The 18,128-nt window shown below is 38.0% G+C and overlaps 1 protein-coding gene across 5 annotated transcripts in view; it reads right to left on the bottom strand.

Moving 5' to 3' along the window:
• Window positions 1-656: 656 nt before the first annotated feature.
• ZDHHC14 (zDHHC palmitoyltransferase 14) overlaps window positions 657-18,128 on the bottom strand; it is a 65,285-nt gene continuing 47,813 nt past the window's right edge. For 3 of the 5 annotated variants that reach the window (XM_089530128.1, XM_089530127.1, XM_089530131.1), the window contains one exon: window positions 657-4,349. In XM_089530128.1, coding sequence (XP_089386254.1) covers window positions 3,948-4,349 — 402 coding nt within the window. In that variant the 3' untranslated portion in view covers window positions 657-3,947. The remainder of the gene's footprint in view (window positions 4,350-18,128) is intronic. The other 2 variants (XM_089530130.1, XM_089530129.1) reach the window with 1 other exon arrangement.

Below are 18,128 nucleotides of genomic sequence, written 5' to 3' on the forward strand. Positions count from 1 at the left end.
ATCACATTATCCTCCAGTTTGCATTTGGTATTTGCGCAGGGGATGGAAGGATTTTGTTGATGCTTTAAAAACTGTGATAATATTTTCATGTGTTCTATAATCTTGTGACCCATCTTCCAAAGTCAGGAGGCCATAAAAGGTTGCCACTACTCCAATTCCCAGCTCTTCCAGGTTGTTTTTAAGGCTATGATATTGTGCAAAAACAATATATAAATTAAAATAGTAAAATAACAGATGGTCCTAGACCAGATGTCTGTAAACATCACCTGCAATAGCTGCAAAATGGAACAAAAGAGGAACCTGTGGATATCAAAATTGGAGGTGATGGTTATAGACATACATAGGAGAAAAAGATGAAACTGGCTGGATTTTTTTAGTGGTGAAATGTATTGGATTATGTTTAAACTTTATTATACACCAACTACCTTTACTAGGAAATTCAGCCCATGAGAGAGCTATACATTAGAAACGGATGCTTTCAAACTAACTGGGACAATAAACATAAAACTGCTATTTAGATAACTCAATATTCAATTCCATTGCTTTCCAGCAGATGTCATCATGAGGCAACAGTGAAAGATTTAAAATGTTATAATAATTAAAATAAATAGCTATATTTTTTTAATCTGTGGGGGGGAAATTAAGGCAGAAGAGAATGCTTAAAAATGCTGTATTTTTTATTCTTCAACACAAAGTCAAAAATATTATAAACAGCAAAAAATTACTGTACATCAATGCAAACAAAGAATAAATTTGTTCTAAAATAGGTATTCACAGTACTTTATTTCTGTCAAGCATTTTCTTCCCTTGAGCGCTAAGTAAACCAAACAAGGTATTCTAATGTGGCAGTGCAGCATTTTAAAGCTTTACATAAGAGAAGGACTGAAAAAAACAACTGTATGACAACATTCTGACACCCTGACACAGTAGATTCTACCAGAACCATATTATATATGCCATGTATGATGCTGCTGTTTCCTAATGATAAGGTATCCAAACACCCCTATTTAAAAAACAAAGTATTTCCATGGAAATGTAATCAGATGAATTTTTAAACAGTTCTACTCCTTTGTGTATGCTCCACAGCTGTGAAATCATTATGGGAGAGTAAAATATTTCTTATGGTTGATATTTCTACACTGTAGGGAATGGAGGCTTCATGTTCTGATGTCTGTAAAAATGGTAAAATATGAAGATGTGTTTTATTAAGCAGATATACAGAATTAATCTAATATTGGTGTGTGCCTTGAGATTCACGAACTAATTTTGGATTCATGGAGTACTTAAATGAACCTTTCTTCTGCTACTATCAGAAATGGCTAAAAAACCCCTTTGCTTTAATGAAATAAGCCTCCGAAAGAGTCACGCACCTCCTTTTCACTATTTTTCTTTTCCTCAGTTGATTTATAGTAAAATGTGCTTGTGACAGAAAGATAGGACAGCAAGAAATCAATATCTCCCAAGTTTCCAGAATGTGCTGTGTAATTCTATTACATATCATTACACATTTCGTAACATTATTTGCTCACAAACTTTAAAAAAAACCCTGATTTGAGATTGTTGCCTCTGAGGTGTCTGTTGTATGGAGGCAGTGAAACTTACATTAGGGATTTTTAAAAGGATGTAACCTCTCTGACCTCCACTGAAAATGTTGATGTGGTTATGGCTGTTACACTGGTACTTACAGCTGAATTCTTTCTATAGAACTTCTGCTAGTAAAGCAATCCATTATCTAATTCAAGATAATTTCTCTAAAAAGTAATTGTTTTTCTTTGGAATAGGCATATGCTAAAGGAAATAACATATGAAGGATTTTAAAGAAATCCTATGAGGTCACACAGGAAAGGAGGCAATATCCCTTTATATGAAAACCTGTAAACATTTCAATGGCTCAAAACCATTACATTTCAATGGCTCACAATCACGTAACTGCAGATCATGCATAGTTTTCTGCAAAATGGAACAAAAGAGGAACCTGTGGATATCAAAATTTTCTCTATACATGCAAACATGGTGAAAGTCTGTATCACCACTCAGAGAAAAAATAATTATCTTCTATAAAAATGTACACAGTGTGAGGCTTCTTGCCAGTATATCATCTGATATTTCTCTAACAGAGATGGCCTTATTCCAATTGAAACATTGTGCTTTTATTTCTCCTTTGAATTGTATGTCTCAGAGATGCAACAAATACAATGTCTACATAATTTTAGTTTTCAAAGTAGTTACCTGCAGTCATGCTTTTAAAATTTTGAAAATACTCGGCACTAAATTTTGTCCTGAGAAAAGATTATTGCAGGTCCTAGCAATCTTAAAAAGCACGACACAATGCAGGGATACAAATATTTTTAATATTCATTGTATATTCTTTTGGGCTATCCCTGAGGGGAAACAGTTTCCTTTAAGTCATAAGTATTTTTCCTAATCTAAAATTAAAAGCATTCAATAATTCTGTATCATAAATTAAGATAAAGCTATAGCTGAAAATGACCATACTGAAATGGCAGTTATTGTCACATATAGCTTAGGTACATCTCAGTGACTTATTTTCCTTTGCCAAGTTAGAGGACCTTGGCATGCTCACCTTGCAAACCCCCAACTTGAGCGATTCCTCTTGGTACCCAGGTTATGGGACTCCAAAGGAGATACTGGGTTGCATCAAAAAAAGCCTTTAAGTTAATGCAAAACCCATTAATCTAGTGGAGACTCCTTTAAACAAAAGGATGGAGGAGGCCATCTTTGGTGGGAGGTTAATTACGTCGATCCCTGAACTACCTCTATGCTATTCTGGACAGTTTACCACCCATCTAGAAAAAGGATGTCAGGGATCGTAAGGGAAAATTGATGGTGATCGCGTCATTCCATTTATGACACTTGAATCACTTGAATCAAAGCCCCTTCTGTAAATGGAAATGGATTTTTGAATACAACCTACTAACTTTAAGTTATTTCAATATTTAGCTCAGATGTAGGCATACTGTGTCCTAAAAATCTGACAGCTTATTTTTTACAAAACCATACACAATATTAATTTTTTTTCATAATTGGAGTTTAGGTTTTACCTTGTATTTCTTAATTGCATCGTCCTATTTAAAAACAAACAAACCCTATAACCAAGAAGCTATTTATCTGTTATATGGATATATTTGTACACATATTCAGTGAAACAGAGGTTGCTATTTTATTTGATGTTCATATCTAATGTAATGAAATGTGAGCAAGAGGGAGGAGAGAACCCCATGGTATGGCACAACACACTATCTCAATTCAGACAAAATCAAATGATATGCAAAACATGGTAGCTCTCCACATTTGAAATACCACCAGTTCATTTATTTATAAACATTTTCATCAAGTTTTTTAAAAAATTGCCCATTGGTTTGTTGTACTGTCTTTTACATGAAACAGCACTTTGGAACTCACAAATAATAAAGCAGCACTTTCTCTCAATACCAACACTACTGTAACATACACTGTAGCGTGGCATGCAAATCCACAATTACAGTCTTTTACTGGTTTTGTATCAAATGAATACTAATCTTAAACTTTAAATATCTGTTGCACAGTAACATGAGGAAGGTGGCCTATCTGGCTACAAGTGTGATATTATACAAAACCTCATAAAACATGGAATATGGTTCTTAGTTCCAGTAATATTTTTAAGTACTATAATAATCAACATTGTAGTACCAGGATGTCAAGCCACTAAGTGCCATTAATCATCAAATAAGTTTAATGTACATTTCTGTTATTTAGTCTATGTCACCACAGAATCCAAGCCAATTGACTATGAAATCCAATTGGCTATGAAATGATGTAACCTCAGTGAGCAAAAATAATTCATCCTTTTAGTAGACTTCATTATACATTTTAGTGACATATACACTACAGAGTCCAAAAGTGGCATTGCAAATTCTATGGAACATAACTGTTATGCTGAAAATTGCTCAGACTGAACTGAGTTTTACAAGGCCACGAACTGAATCTTCATGCAAAGAGTCCTGGCTGGCTAGGCTGAGGATATGCATGGTACGGCTGTGTATCATAGAACTTCCCATTGGCAACATCCCAGGTGGTGATGGAGCTTCCTCAGGAGTAAGAAACTGATGACTTTCAAGGTCCTCTTTTAATGGTATCATGTCTGCCAAACCCGTTTCTGATGTAAGATTTGGCATGGAGGAGGGTGGCGTGGGCTGCCCCAGTGTTAATGTGGCACAGGGAGCACCGATAGAAGTCTTTCCAGATAAATGGAGTTCTTCGCTATTTATGCTGGACTCGCTCTGGAGGAGTGGAGTGGCAGCAGCCTGCAAAACGAATTTGGTGCTCTGAATGCACTGATCTTGATCACACTGAAGAATTGAAGTGTGCCAAAAGAATATAAAAGATGTATGAGAGAAAGACAGGTAGAGGTGGAACGACATGGGCAAAAGAGGATTGAGGTGTGAAGAGAAAGAGGAGAATTGTTAGTAATACTGTTTTGTTAAACTGACAAAGACAGCATGCACAACATCTTAGTGCATTTTAAGAAAGTGACAATATTCATTTTGACAAGCATTTTCTGTATGTAAGAGACAGAGTCCTCACTTGTCTCCAAGGGGATAATATGCAAATGAAGCTGCTATTCCTAATTTAGAACTGTATTTATATTATTTTGTTCAAGTCTTGTGAGTCCCTTTGGTTAGGCTTTGTTTGAGCTCAGAGTGCTTTTCAAACAGTATTTGGACTACACCCCTTTCCTTATGTCCACTTTACACATACATTAACCATTCTAGAATTAGTAATGCTTTGTGAGTGATAACATTCAAAGTTCTTAGTTCTGGCAATATGCCTAATACACAAAGTGAAATATGAGCTCTCCAGCAATGGGCTTTTTTGAAAAAGCCCTATCAGAGGAACTGCAGCCTCACTGAACTAAAAAGAAAACTATGGAAAACTGCAAGTTTTGAGTGTACAGAGCACCAAGCACTACATATGTAGAAAATTGTTGACCAAGACATTGTGTGTTTTGTGTCCAAAGGCGTCAGAACCAGGAAGCAGCTTGTGGAACTTAATTTTCCTTTCCCTTTCTCCCACTCTGCATCCTCAAATCCTCTCCTGCAAAACACTGGTTAGTGAACGATCCTGAACAGCACGGTCTGTGCTTATGCAGGACCGTACTAGGAAGGAAAACCAAAAAATCTTGTGTAAAGAAAGCCATAAAATTCATTCCTCTGTTTGACATCAAACAACATCCATTCTGAGTAAAACCAATTAAGTTTATAATGCCCATGTCATTGGGAAACATTATCAAGTAACTGATACAACTTAAAATGGCACTGTAAGGGTCATGGTAATATACAAAAAAGTTATCAGTTCATTTCTAACTATCATGGAACAGAGCAATGTGCCCTTTTAATAACATCTACATTTTATAACACAGCTGCCTAAAAACAACTTCAACCCTTATTTTCTTTTCTCAAACAGTTTACAGTTCAATTTCAGTTATAGTAGACTTATAGTTGCCTCAAACACCATTAGTTTTCTCAATGAGTCTGAATATAAGCAGTTTTGAAAGTCAAAGATGATTACCATTTGAAGTAAAAATGAGAGAGACAAGGTCTAAGAACACATGAAACCGTATTCAGGCATTTCACATGCATTAACAGCCTTCAAAAGCAAGGTTGGCTTGCATTATCCTCACGTTACAGTGTGTGAATTGGAACAATGCTTCTTCCCAGTTCACCAGCATCACAGTAAAGGATCTTATGCTAAATCTTGACCAGAAATTTTAAGAAGAAGCATCAGACATGAAAAAGATACTACCTTGCAAGCTTTTACATATTGTGTTAATACAACAGTTAAAATTATATTGATATGAAGCTGATTGGGTGAAGGCAAGCCTTATGTTCTGGACCAGTAAGGCTTGATTTGTTCTGTTGTAATTTTAGAATAGTTGAAGTTTTTATACACATACACACATAACCCTCCCTCATATTCTTGGACATAAATATTTCTATTTTCTACAGTTGTATAAAAATATGGTTCATACAGATTATATGAACAGGGCTGCATTCTCTGCACACCTGCCTGAGAATAAGCTCTATGGAACATAATGTAACTAAGGCCCAGTACATACTGTCCCGAAAGTCCGGGCTGGAGGCATCCAGTTTTCCTGTGGAGGGATATCACAGCAGCCAAACTACGTGACATCCCTCCACCCCAAAAAGAATCCGGAAAAACTGGGTTCTTTTTGTGCGTCACTTACATCATGATGGCGGCCCTCATATGGATGGGAGGCCGCCATGATGCAGCGCCCACATGTCCTAGGGTTCCGGAGTGTGTGGTTGCTGTGCACTCCAGAACCCTATAATTGGCCAGAGGATGGCGCTTCCTGCCTGTCTGTCCCGGGCCTAACTTATTTCCAAATAAAAATACACAGAATATGCTGCAGATCCACTTTTACATTCCAGGTTGGCTTATTTGTTATTTCTTTTTCTTTTGGCAGAAATTGAAACTGATTAATTAGGAATTTCTTAAGACATACAACTCACTCTGTTTCTTTTTTGCTAGAAAAAAGGCTGTATTACACAGTAAAAGACCACAACAGCATTGGGGGTATGTGTATATACAGGCAGCTCCAGAACCACACTTTGTGTCATTTTTAAAACAAATATCAGTGTAAATTTAAAACTATTCTCATTGAATTACAGTTGCAGAGGAAGGGTGTTGTAGAGTGGACAAAGGACAGACACAAGTTTTTGGCAATAAAAAGGCCACAACTTTATTTTGCATACAAGAAACTCACATGAGGGTTGGCCCGAAAGCATGAGGTCTGGATCTGACATCCACCAACCCGTGTTGGTCGATGACCCTTCTGCCTGGCCTCTCCCAGGCATTCAGGATGACAGAGGGGGAACCGGCCTGACTTAGCTCACCACTTGTTCGCTGCCGGCTATGTGCTTGGGCGCATCTTCACCCCATGTCACCGGGAGCGCAGAATTGATGCCGACCCCGCACTGGCGACATCGCTAGCCCTCAGCACCCCTGGGTCCCCGGGGGACTCCCGATTCCGTGCTCCGCAGCCCATTCAGATCCATGACCTATGCTACTGCCCCCAACTGGAAGTTGTGACAGAGAGCAGCAACATAGGGAGAGGTGGGTGGGGAGCCTGTTTAAAATGGCGCCGAGCCCCGGGCCTTTATAGGACCGGGCCTTTATAGGACCAGGGCCTTTATAGGCGCCCCAGCCAATGATTGGCCAGGAAACGGGTTGGTCCTGCCTCCCGGCCAATCAGATCCCAGGCACCCGGGCCCCCCAGCCAATCCGGGCCGCTTCCGGCCGCAAGGGAGGCTGGGAACCGTAGTTCCCAGCCGCGGAAGCCACCTGGATGTGCGCGCCTCATTTCCGCTCCCAGAGGAGTCTGGGAGAGGTAGTCCTTGCCCCATGAGGGCAGGACAAAGGCGCTGCCGCCATGGCGGGGCCCTGCGCCAGCCTGCCGCCCCGGAGGGCGACCACAGAGACCACCCCACCCCCTCAGCAATGGGACCAGCCTGGGTGAGTCGGGTGGTCCCCTTAATTCACTATATACATTATACACCATTGACATATGTATAACTGGAAGAATTACAAAGTCTTACCTAGCTGCCTAAGAATTTGATACACATAGATAGGTGGATGTGTCTGGTATTCCACCCTTTCCTTTATTAACAACTTTGGTTTATTTTTGTTAAAAGCAAAACAATGTACAAAATCAAGGTTACTGTCTCCAGAATTCCTCATGTGACATAAGACTTTGTGAAAGACACATTCTCTATCCATCGCTCATGCAATCTGAATCTATAGATTACTTAAAATCTCTGTCTTTAACTTCCTGAAGTGATATTGGTGCTTAGTAGTTTGCTATTACATACCAAAACACACACGCTGTCTCATACTATATTATATATCATTTAATATTTCTCTAATTTGGCTAAGTTTATTTTGTATCTAAAGCATATCACCTATTAGCTATTCACATTTAGAAAATATTTTTCACTATTACACTGCATGATACCCAACATGATACAGAAACCCATGGCTAAACTGCTTGTGCTTGGAGCGGGAACAGCTAAATGATGTCTTCATTGTGTTCTCTGAATACACCAGTTTTCTTTCTCGTTTGTTTAAAAGAAGGAAGCCTAAAACAAAACCTGAGTTCATTCTCTGGTTTCTTGGACCAAGGGATGGCAGTACCTGTTTTCAGACAACACAATATGTAAACTACAGTGCAAAACTACATGGTTTATTTAATTGCTTCCAGTGTAAGTGGGAATGATCAAGAGTAGATAAACCAGGATTTCTGGCAACCTCTGGATTATTGTGTCACCCAAAACCTCCCAGTATTTACATTTGAATACAATTCATTGTGCCTTAGTCATAAAACTGGAAAGTATTTAAGATGAGATGAAGGCCAAAATATTTCTTTTTTTCTACATTAAAAATCCTGGTTGATGTATAAACTATCCTTAGAAACATTCAGACCACTGTTGCTGCACTGAGAAAGCACTAGAAAGAAAATCCTGTATTATTTGATAGGAAGCCCAAACAGCAGGTACGCTATCAAATATTTCAAGTTAACAAATAAATAAATGTTTATAATAAAATAAATGCCCTGGCACTTATATATGCATAAAATGTTGAGAGACTGGAACAGATGGTAAAATTGTTCTACTTTGCAAATATACTTGAAAAAGACAGATATTATATTGAAATAGTGGTTTAAAACAAGCAATTATGCTTAAAATCAACTAAAGATTATTGTTTGGTGATTATTATAGCCCTAAACTATTGTTGTTGTTAACTACCCTGGAGTTCACCTTGATTCATGGTGACCCTGTGGATAAAACACCCCCTCCGCTCTGCTTAAGTCCTTCAAATGCATGCCTGTAACCTCCCTGATTGAGTCTAGCCATCTGGCGTCCAATCTTTCGCTATTTCTGCTACCCTTTACCTTTCCTAGCATTATTGTCTTTTCTAATGAGTCATGCTTTCTCGTGATGTGGCCAAAGTATGACAGGCTCAGTTTGATCATCTTGGCTTCAAGGGGAATTTCAGGCTTGATCTGTTCAAGGACCCAATTGTCTATCTTTTTGGCCATTGACAGTATCCTCAGCATTTCTCTCCAGCACCACATCTCAAATGTGTGTTCTGTTTATCCACTTTCTTCACTGTCCAGCTCTCACATGGGGAATACCATGGCTTGGATTGTTCTAACTTTAGTGCAGTCTCTCTGTTCTGAATAATGTTTGATCCAAGGTATGACAAATTTTCAACTACTTCAATTTCTTCATTGTCTATGTTGAATTTATGTAAGTCCTCAGTGGTCATTATTTTTGTTTTATGTTCACCAGCAAGCCTGCCTTTGCACTTTCTTCCTTGACCTTCCTTAATAATTGCTCCAAATCTATGATGCTTTCCACTAGTAATATGATGTTATCTGCATATATTAAGACTCTTGATGTTTCTTCCTCCCATCTTCACTCCTCCTCCTTCTAAATCTAATCCTGTTCTTCATATGACATTTTCTGTGTACAAGTTGAACAAGTAGGGTGATAAAATGCAGTCTTGCCTGATCTCCTTGTCAGTTGGGAACCATTCCATTTATCATCTTCTGTCATCTTGGAAGAGCAACAAATCTATACATACTATATAACTGACGTTCCAAAGTATGTAGACAGCATGTATAAAGTCTTTGTGGTGTGTGAACCTCTTATGAGCAACTGTCTTCATTTCCTCTTTTTTTTTTTTTTTTTTTTTTTGCTTTTTCAGAAAGTTCAAGCCTTCCAAGAAGTTTCTTTATCAGATGTCTGTTAGTACTTCTGTATGTTAACACTCGACTATAAGTCGAAAAATTTATGCTCGAAAATTGACCCTAAAATCCTGGGTTGACTTATACACAGGTCAATACAGTAATACTACTTAGAAAGGTCCTGAAAGAAGCACCACCCTGTGCGCCTTAGCAATGATTTCTGAAAGAGTTGCCTAGGTAGGTAGCGTGTGTGTTTGTGTGAAAGAGGTGATTTCCTTCTCAATCTGATGTTAAAACCGTCTCTCCCAATCCTCCTCCTCCTCTGGATCTCTCTCCCCACCAAACACCCCATTTAACTCCACTTCCTTGCCAAATCTGATGTTAAAACCTTCTCTCCCCACCAAAAACGTCATTTCCCTCTACTTCCTTCCCTTCCTAACCCAATGTTAAAACCTTCTCTCCCCATTTAACTCCACTTCCTTCTCTTTTCAATTCGATGTTAAAGCCTTCTCCTCCAGCACCAGGCAAGTTGTATTGAGTGGTTGGGAGAAGTCCAGAAAAGGAGGAGGAGGGAAGGAATTGGTGTTTCCCCTTTACATCCTTTGTGACATGCCCCTAAATTTTACTCTCAATTTATCCATGAGTCGTATAAAAATCCATGATTTTGGCTCTAAAAGCTTCCCTCAATTTATACATGACATCAACTTGTACACGGATATATACGGTAGCTGGGAATTTGGGCAATTATCAAAAACAGATGAACACCTTGTAATGGCCATTAAATAGTGATGAACATATACTATGTGTTACAATGCATCACAGGCCATTAGTGGCATTTTTCAATAATTAAGATATAAAAGGAGGAAAAATTAAAACACTTACCAGCTACTGACAATGGCCCAAACAAAACATGCTGAACATTTTCCTTTTTTGTACAATTTAAAATCTGTAACTTGGTATTGTGAAGATTTCCCTCACATTAAGTAATATTCTCAATACGTTAGAATCGTCAATCCCTGCTCAGAATAAAATTGCTTAATCTGAGAAATGTCAGGTGCTCTTAAAGAACTATGTCAACAAAATTAATTTCAAAAAGATTTAATGTACTGAAATGTAACCATTATCTCTCAACATAGGTATTTGTTCTATGTATCTTATCCTTTTAAATATTATATTTATACACCAATAGCCAAACACTGAATGTAAGTTAAGATATTTAAATTCGAGAGTAGTGGATTTTTGATTTCTTTGATTAAAAGATCCAGTCTGATGGTTTTAAGGCTATGGTCTGGACCAAACAATGTCAGAATGATACTGCAAGTTTCACTGTGCTGTGAGCAAGGGTCGCCAACAGTGACTCTCAAACTGTGGGGTGGAACCCCAGGGAGATACAAAAGTTGCTCAAGAGGGACACAAGTTTGGAGGCCCTGATCCCTCCTCCTCTTCCGCTTCAGTAATACTCTTCATCTCTTTTTTACATACTCACATATACACAATACAAGAGTATTATTATTATTATTAAGCTTTATTTATATAGTATGAATGTTTCTATGTGACTCTCTGTGTGTGTGTGTGTGTGAGGGTGTAAATGAGTATCTCTGTGAGTGATAAAAAAGAATGAAAGGATATGGCTGAGTGCTGCATGTGAGTGTGGCTATGTGTGAGACAGTATGTGTAAAATTAACAAAAGCTGAGTTAGGTATTGAATTTATTTAATTAAAACTGTTCTAATTTGAATGATGTTATTCCCTTATAAATTGTTAAAATATGAATATACATGAATGTGCAAATAAAAATACGCACGCTAAATGAACAGAAAATTTGTATTCAAATACTGTATTACGTTGAGCAGCAGGGAATGACGTCTGCCTCTAGATGAAGTCACAAGGGTAAAAAGCATGAGAACCACTGGTAAACAATATAGTTTGTAATTGAGTATGGGTTTGTGAAAAATGATTGTTAAACTGATTATTCCACTTCTTGTGCAATTGATTTGTACATCTGCTTGCGCACTGGTAGAATCCAGTGCAACTACAATGCATTCCACCAGTATTATGTTAAGTTTAGTCTTATCATTTTATCTCTTCCCAAAATTACATGTCAACATAGGCTTTAAAGGCCTGTTAAGTTCACAGAAATATAACCATTTATCTAAATGAAAACCCCAAGAAGCATCTCCTGTAACATCTAAGAAAAATTATTTATAAATATAATTATTTATAAATTATTTATTGAGTGATAACAATAGTTATCAAAAAGAATGATAAATAACATTAACTTAACAGTAAATCCATTTGCCTAAGAAGTAGCACAACTATAACCAATGGAATGCAGCACTGATAGTTATAATTTAGTGGGACAATGGCACAGATTATAATCTGTAGCAGAACGACATCTTTAGGGAAGGTACAAAGAAGTAGAGATTTGACTGTTCTGAATCATTCTAGTCACAAAGGTGAAAAACAAAAAGCAAATATCTTTCACTGCTGGAGTTTTATAATGCTCACCAAATTGGACTTTATTTGGAAGAACCCCAATCTGGTGTTGTTGTATAAATCCACTTTATAATACAGGAAAAAAGAGGTAGGGGTTGTCTGCATGGGCGGAAAAAAACAGCCCCGCCTGTTTTGGAACTCACCTGTTCAGAAAATGCAAATGGCCAAACTGGGAGGAAAATGGACTGAAACCGCACTCCGGGACTTTGCACCAGAGCAAAATAAATCTTGGTTTGCTCTGGTTCAGGCTGGAAAGGGCAAAGAACTATTGCATCAGCATATAGACAACATGCTGGTACACAGAAGAGGAAAGGAGTGGAAGAGGTCACGAGCAGGCAGCTTGAGTTGGCATTGCTGGCCTTAATATGTGTGTGTATGTGTGTGTGTGTGTGTGCGCTCTCATGAAACGATCACACAAGGGCATGAGTGATCAGATGAACTTCACTGCACACCCACATGGAACAAAATGACCACAAACATTGTTACTAACAATACAATGGATTTAACAAAAACATTAACCAACTGGCTGGTCCAAGAAGAGGCAATGGCGGGGGGGACGAGGGAAGAAGGGGGTACATATGGGGGGCAATACAATTGTGCTGCACCAATGTGTCATTCGGTGCAACAATGTGTCATATGGGTAGTTGACTGATCGTGCAATCAACTGGTCAGTTGTGTAGAGTGTCCAGTGGGCCAACGGCTGGGCAGTATGGGGGCAATTGCCAGCTGCGGTGGAGCTTGTGCGCATGCGTTTGTGACAGTATGGAAAAAACATAATAGCATGGTGCAGCATGTAGCCACAAATGCTCAATTGTGGCAGGTCCTTCCTTACAGTAGGATGGAACAGTGTGTTTGCACATCAGCTGTCAGGCCATTGTAGGAGTTGATGGTGCTGTAAGTGGGTTCTCCCTGTGAGTTGGCAAATCCTGGGGGTAAGCTGTTTTTCCCCCCTACATCTGCTTCTGGCCTAAGAAAATGAACAGGCATATGTGCAAAGAGTTACACTAACAAAGATATTAAGCAAAATAATTGTGTGTGTGTGTGTGTGTTTTATTACTATTTTAACTGGTTTCACCGACATTTATTTGTATTTGCATTTGCATGTAAACTGCCCTGGGAACTGACTAGATAACCGTTATAATAATAAAAATAAATAAATTAGCCATGGTTAATGAATAAAAGTTATCTCTGTACTAGGTCTAAACAAAGAAAAACATGCTAATTTGAAATATTCTAAATATAAAACAATAATTTTTTTAAAACTGTGGCAATTTTGTGACAATATGAATATTGTGAAAGGAAGAACGTGATACTAGTATACCTGGAACTAAGTAATTAAAATTATTATAGAATGAGAAAGGGCTTTTATATAAAATTAGAATGCAGAAGAGGCCTTTTTAATATAATGGATGAATATGCTTTCTTCAAATTTCTTGAAATATCTACAAATGTTTTATTTTAAAAAATGGATACATCTTTCATGAAGTGATAAAATATGTGAACGGGGCAAACTCTACTACATTACACTCTAGTAATTCTCCTTCAAAATCAATGGGATTTTGTTAAAGAAAATGGTTGTGGATTGCAACCACAGTTGCTATTGAAAAGATGATAATATGTTTAGAGGAAATGAAAACTAATGAGTCTGTGGATTCTCATGGCATTTATCTATGGTGTAAAGAATTAATGAATTTAAAAAACAATTAAAAAGTGATGGAGAACTGAAGATGTACTAGGAAGGGGGAAACAAAATATACTACCAACCTTCAAAAAGGAAAGGGTGATCCTGGCAATTATCACCTGGTTAATCTAACTTCAGTCCCCTATTAAAACAACGGAAATATTAAGAGAAACATAAAAAAATTGTAACATTTAGGAAATGAAGTCATGGGTGTCTGAAGTACATAAATTAGCTTTTGATTTTCAATATTATATTATTAAGATAGAGAACATGAATAAACTAAATGGATCAGATGCAATAGTATTTAACAAATACATCTGTGGCAGCAAAATGCTGAATTAAGAACTACACTACCTGGTTTGCCCAATTTACCACAAAAAGGTTAGATCAAAAATTTCAGAGGAGAAGGGAACACCTCTAAGTGCTGCCATGGAGACTGCCATTTGGTGGTGATGAAATGGTAAGAAATGCACATCAAATTAACAGAATCATGGATGCTTTAAACATTGAGAACAATAGCAAATGGCAAGAAAAAGTTTATAGCAGGACTCGGCAATCCCCAGCCCGCGGGCCGGATCCGGCCCAGCGAGGTGGCAGGACCGGCCCCAGCCCGGTCCTGCTGCCGCTGGTGTTAAGACCGCCGCCGCTTAGGCTAATGCAGGCGGCTGGCCGCCAACTCACCTCCTCCTCCTCCTCCTCCTGGGCAGTGCTGCCCTCTTCCTCCCCAGTGCTGCCCTCCTCCTCCTGAGCAGCACTGCCTTCCTCCTCCTCCCAAGCGCTGCCGCCGCCGCCCACAGCGGGGCTTTCCCGCCCGCGTGCGGGGCTAGGACGGAGGAGCTCGTCCCCTTTGGCCAGCCAGCCATTGGCCAGCTGGCCAAAGGGGACGGGCTCCTCTTTCCTTGCGCGCGCAAACCCCGCTTCTGCACCTGCGTGCAGGGCTTCCCAAGGAGCCTTTGCACGGAGGTGGTGGTGGTGGTGGAAAGGTGAGTCATTTCAGGTCTGCCTTGGTTTTTTTATTAATTTTTAAAAATAAAAAATACTTATTTTTGTTTTTTTTTTATTTCATTAATTTTTATTATTGCTTTTTTATTTTATTTCATTATTTTTATTATTGCTTTTTTATTTCATTATTTCATTATTGCTTTTTATTTCACTTCATTATTTTTTATTATTGCTTTTTATTTTATTTCAATATTTTTATTGCTTTTTATTTTATTTCATTATTTTTATTATTGCTCTTTTATTTTACTTCATTATTTTTTATTATTGCTTTTTATTTTATTTCATTATTTTTATTATTGCTTTTTTATTTTACTTCATTATTTTTATTATTGCTTTTTTATTTTACTTCATTATTTTCATTATTGCTTTTTTATTTTACGTCATTATTTTTCATTATTGCTTTTTTATTTTACGTCATTATTTTTCATTATTGCTTTTTATTTCATTTCATTATTTATTATTGCTTTTTATTTTATTTCATTAGTTTTTATTATTGCTTTTTATTTTATTACATTAATTTTATTATTAAATATATACACCCCTGCCTTGTTTTTTTCATTATTTTTTATTATTAAATATATGCAAGTGCATTTTCTGTGTATTTATGGTGCTTTGAATGCTAACAATCTGCCTTTCTTGGACAATTACAGTGATGATGATGATAGTGATAGCAGCAAGCCTCTGAGGCACAGCCAATGTAAATTGCTGTGATTTTTACAAACTCATGCACAGTGCAGAAAAACCAGTCCCTTGACCAAGTACTGTACACACTTCTGAGAAGTACAGTTGAACCCTAGGGCAAATCACTTCTTGTGAGACCATCTTGACATGTTCAATATGCATAGCCATGTGAACCTTCTGTCCTCCATTTTGATCATGCCTAAGAAACATGCATTTATATTAACATTTTTTAAAAATCATCAAATTTTTTCGCATGTCCTCCATTTTTAAAAAATGTGTCTTACATTTGAAAATGTTGTCCTATATTATTTAATTATTTAATTGTTTATTTTTTGGTTCCCCCCCCCCCCCGGTTGTCTGGGGGACAGCAACCCGGCCCCCGTCTCAAAAAGGTTGCCTACCCCTGGTTTATAGAGTTAGAATGTTGCCTAGGATGCCCCCAAAAAACTGAAGCAACAGAGAAAGACAAAACTTTAACAGTAATGAATCACCCTGTTACCCGCTTTGATCTACCCAGGAAAAGCGGGCTACAAATAAATGATTTATTTATTTATTATTACGGGTACAGTACTTCCAGGAATTATCACATTACTCCAATCTTAAAAGCACTCCACTGGCTGCCTATTACTTTCTGGGAAAAGGGCAAACTTTAAAGCCTTACACGGGTTGGGCCCAGACCAGCAAAAGGGCCCAAGCTCGACTCAGGCTTGCATCCTTCCGAGGTCGCTAAAATGAGTACCCAGACTGTTGGGGGCAAATTAGCTTACTTGCTAATTAGCTTACTTGCTGTTCACCACTATGATCTTTGGAATAGCGGTATATAAATAAAACAAATTATTATTATTATTATTATTATTATTATTATTATTATTATTAGGATAACCTTCTCCTATACAATCTGCCCTGTACACTCAGGTCCTCTGGGAAATGTTTGCTTCAATCAGCCAGGTCTAGACTGGCAACAGTTTCCCAGATGACCCTTTCATTTGCTGCCCCCAGACTGTGGAATGACCTGCTGGAAGAGATACAGTAGTTGAAAACTAGGGACAATAGGACTTCAGGAGCCCTTGCCCTCCTTACCTCACCTGGTCTTTGCTGAGGAAGGCTGTGGGCGGGGTGGCTGGTGGCTCCCACTGCCTGGCAACCACAGTGGGAGTGAGAGCGAGGTCCCTTGGCAGCACCTCTTCCTCTGCGCCCTGGCAGAGTGAAGTCCTGTTGTCCCTAATGGTGGCGTGGCCAGATGCACATGCCGCCATTGAATTCCTGTTGTCCCTAATGGCAGCACAGTCGTGTGCACACACGGCCATTGGGGACAATGGAACTTGAGCATCCATGGATTTTGGTATCCATGGGCAAGGGGTCCAGAACAGATCCCCATGGATACCAAGGGCCAACTGTATCCAGAAAAAAAAGGCCAGAATTAAAACCACTGTTTAAAATCACATCTTTTTAAAATCTGAACAAACATGTATACTCATTGGGTAGATAAATTACTTAAAGACACTGGTTTGCAATTAAATACAATATTACTTTGATTCATAAGGCATATCTTCTGACTTTTACAGACAGCTGACTAATATGGTTTGATTCAACTAAACCTCCATGGCCCATTTTAGAACCAATGTATTTTGTACCTCTCTTTGGCTGGGATTACCTTAGGTCTTGTCCATCTACAAGAGAAAGAGATGGAGCCCCTTGCAATTGGTTTACAACCACTCTTCAGTTTCAGTGCAGTCACTGAATTAATTTTATGGGATAATTCCGATTTGAAGATAGCTAGGCCATCTTTCTCATGGAAGAAATGGGCTTATATTAGCCTGCTTATCAGTTACCCTCATACATATTAGTGATCCTCATGTGACTTGGAATTTAAGTGATGGCCAGTGTGGTTGGATCCTGTGTGCTTGCAGTGTAACTAAAAGTTTCACACTCCAAGGTTGGAAAGACAAACATTCAGTGTTTTAGTTGTGCATGAACATATATTTAACAGACATCAACTCCAAAAAATGTATGTCTGGACATATGGTCAGTTTATATTAATGCATATACCTAGCTCACATACATATTATATAATACATAGCCAGGAGTAGCCATGTTGGCCATATAGCAAAATATATTTGAACTGAGGACAACAACCACAATCTCTTAACCAAATGCAGGGCTATGACTAACATTGTCATTTTTTCCCTTTCTTTCTCCTGTATGATTTTTAACACTTTTGTCTGATGAAGAAGCCAGTAGAGTTTTTAAAAATCCCTCACATAGCTTTCGACATATATGCATTTAATTTAGTTGTACTTTAAAACTAGGTTATATTTAGAAGACATTAATTAATTGGCATTTATTTTTAATCAGTTCAATAAGGTTAAATTAAAAATAACTTATTTAAAAATCAAGAATGTATCCACAACAGTTCTCATATGTCCCCAAGCTTAAAAAAGTTCATGGTTGCTGTTTTAATAATATCCTGTCCCTTTGTTTGGGCATGGGGACCTGAGATTCT

The sequence above is a fragment of the Sceloporus occidentalis genome, unplaced genomic scaffold (genome assembly GCF_023333645.1).
Source record: "Sceloporus occidentalis isolate IW3139 unplaced genomic scaffold, rSceOcc1.0.p SCAF_6, whole genome shotgun sequence".
In the NCBI taxonomy this organism is placed as follows: domain Eukaryota; kingdom Metazoa; phylum Chordata; class Lepidosauria; order Squamata; family Phrynosomatidae; genus Sceloporus; species Sceloporus occidentalis.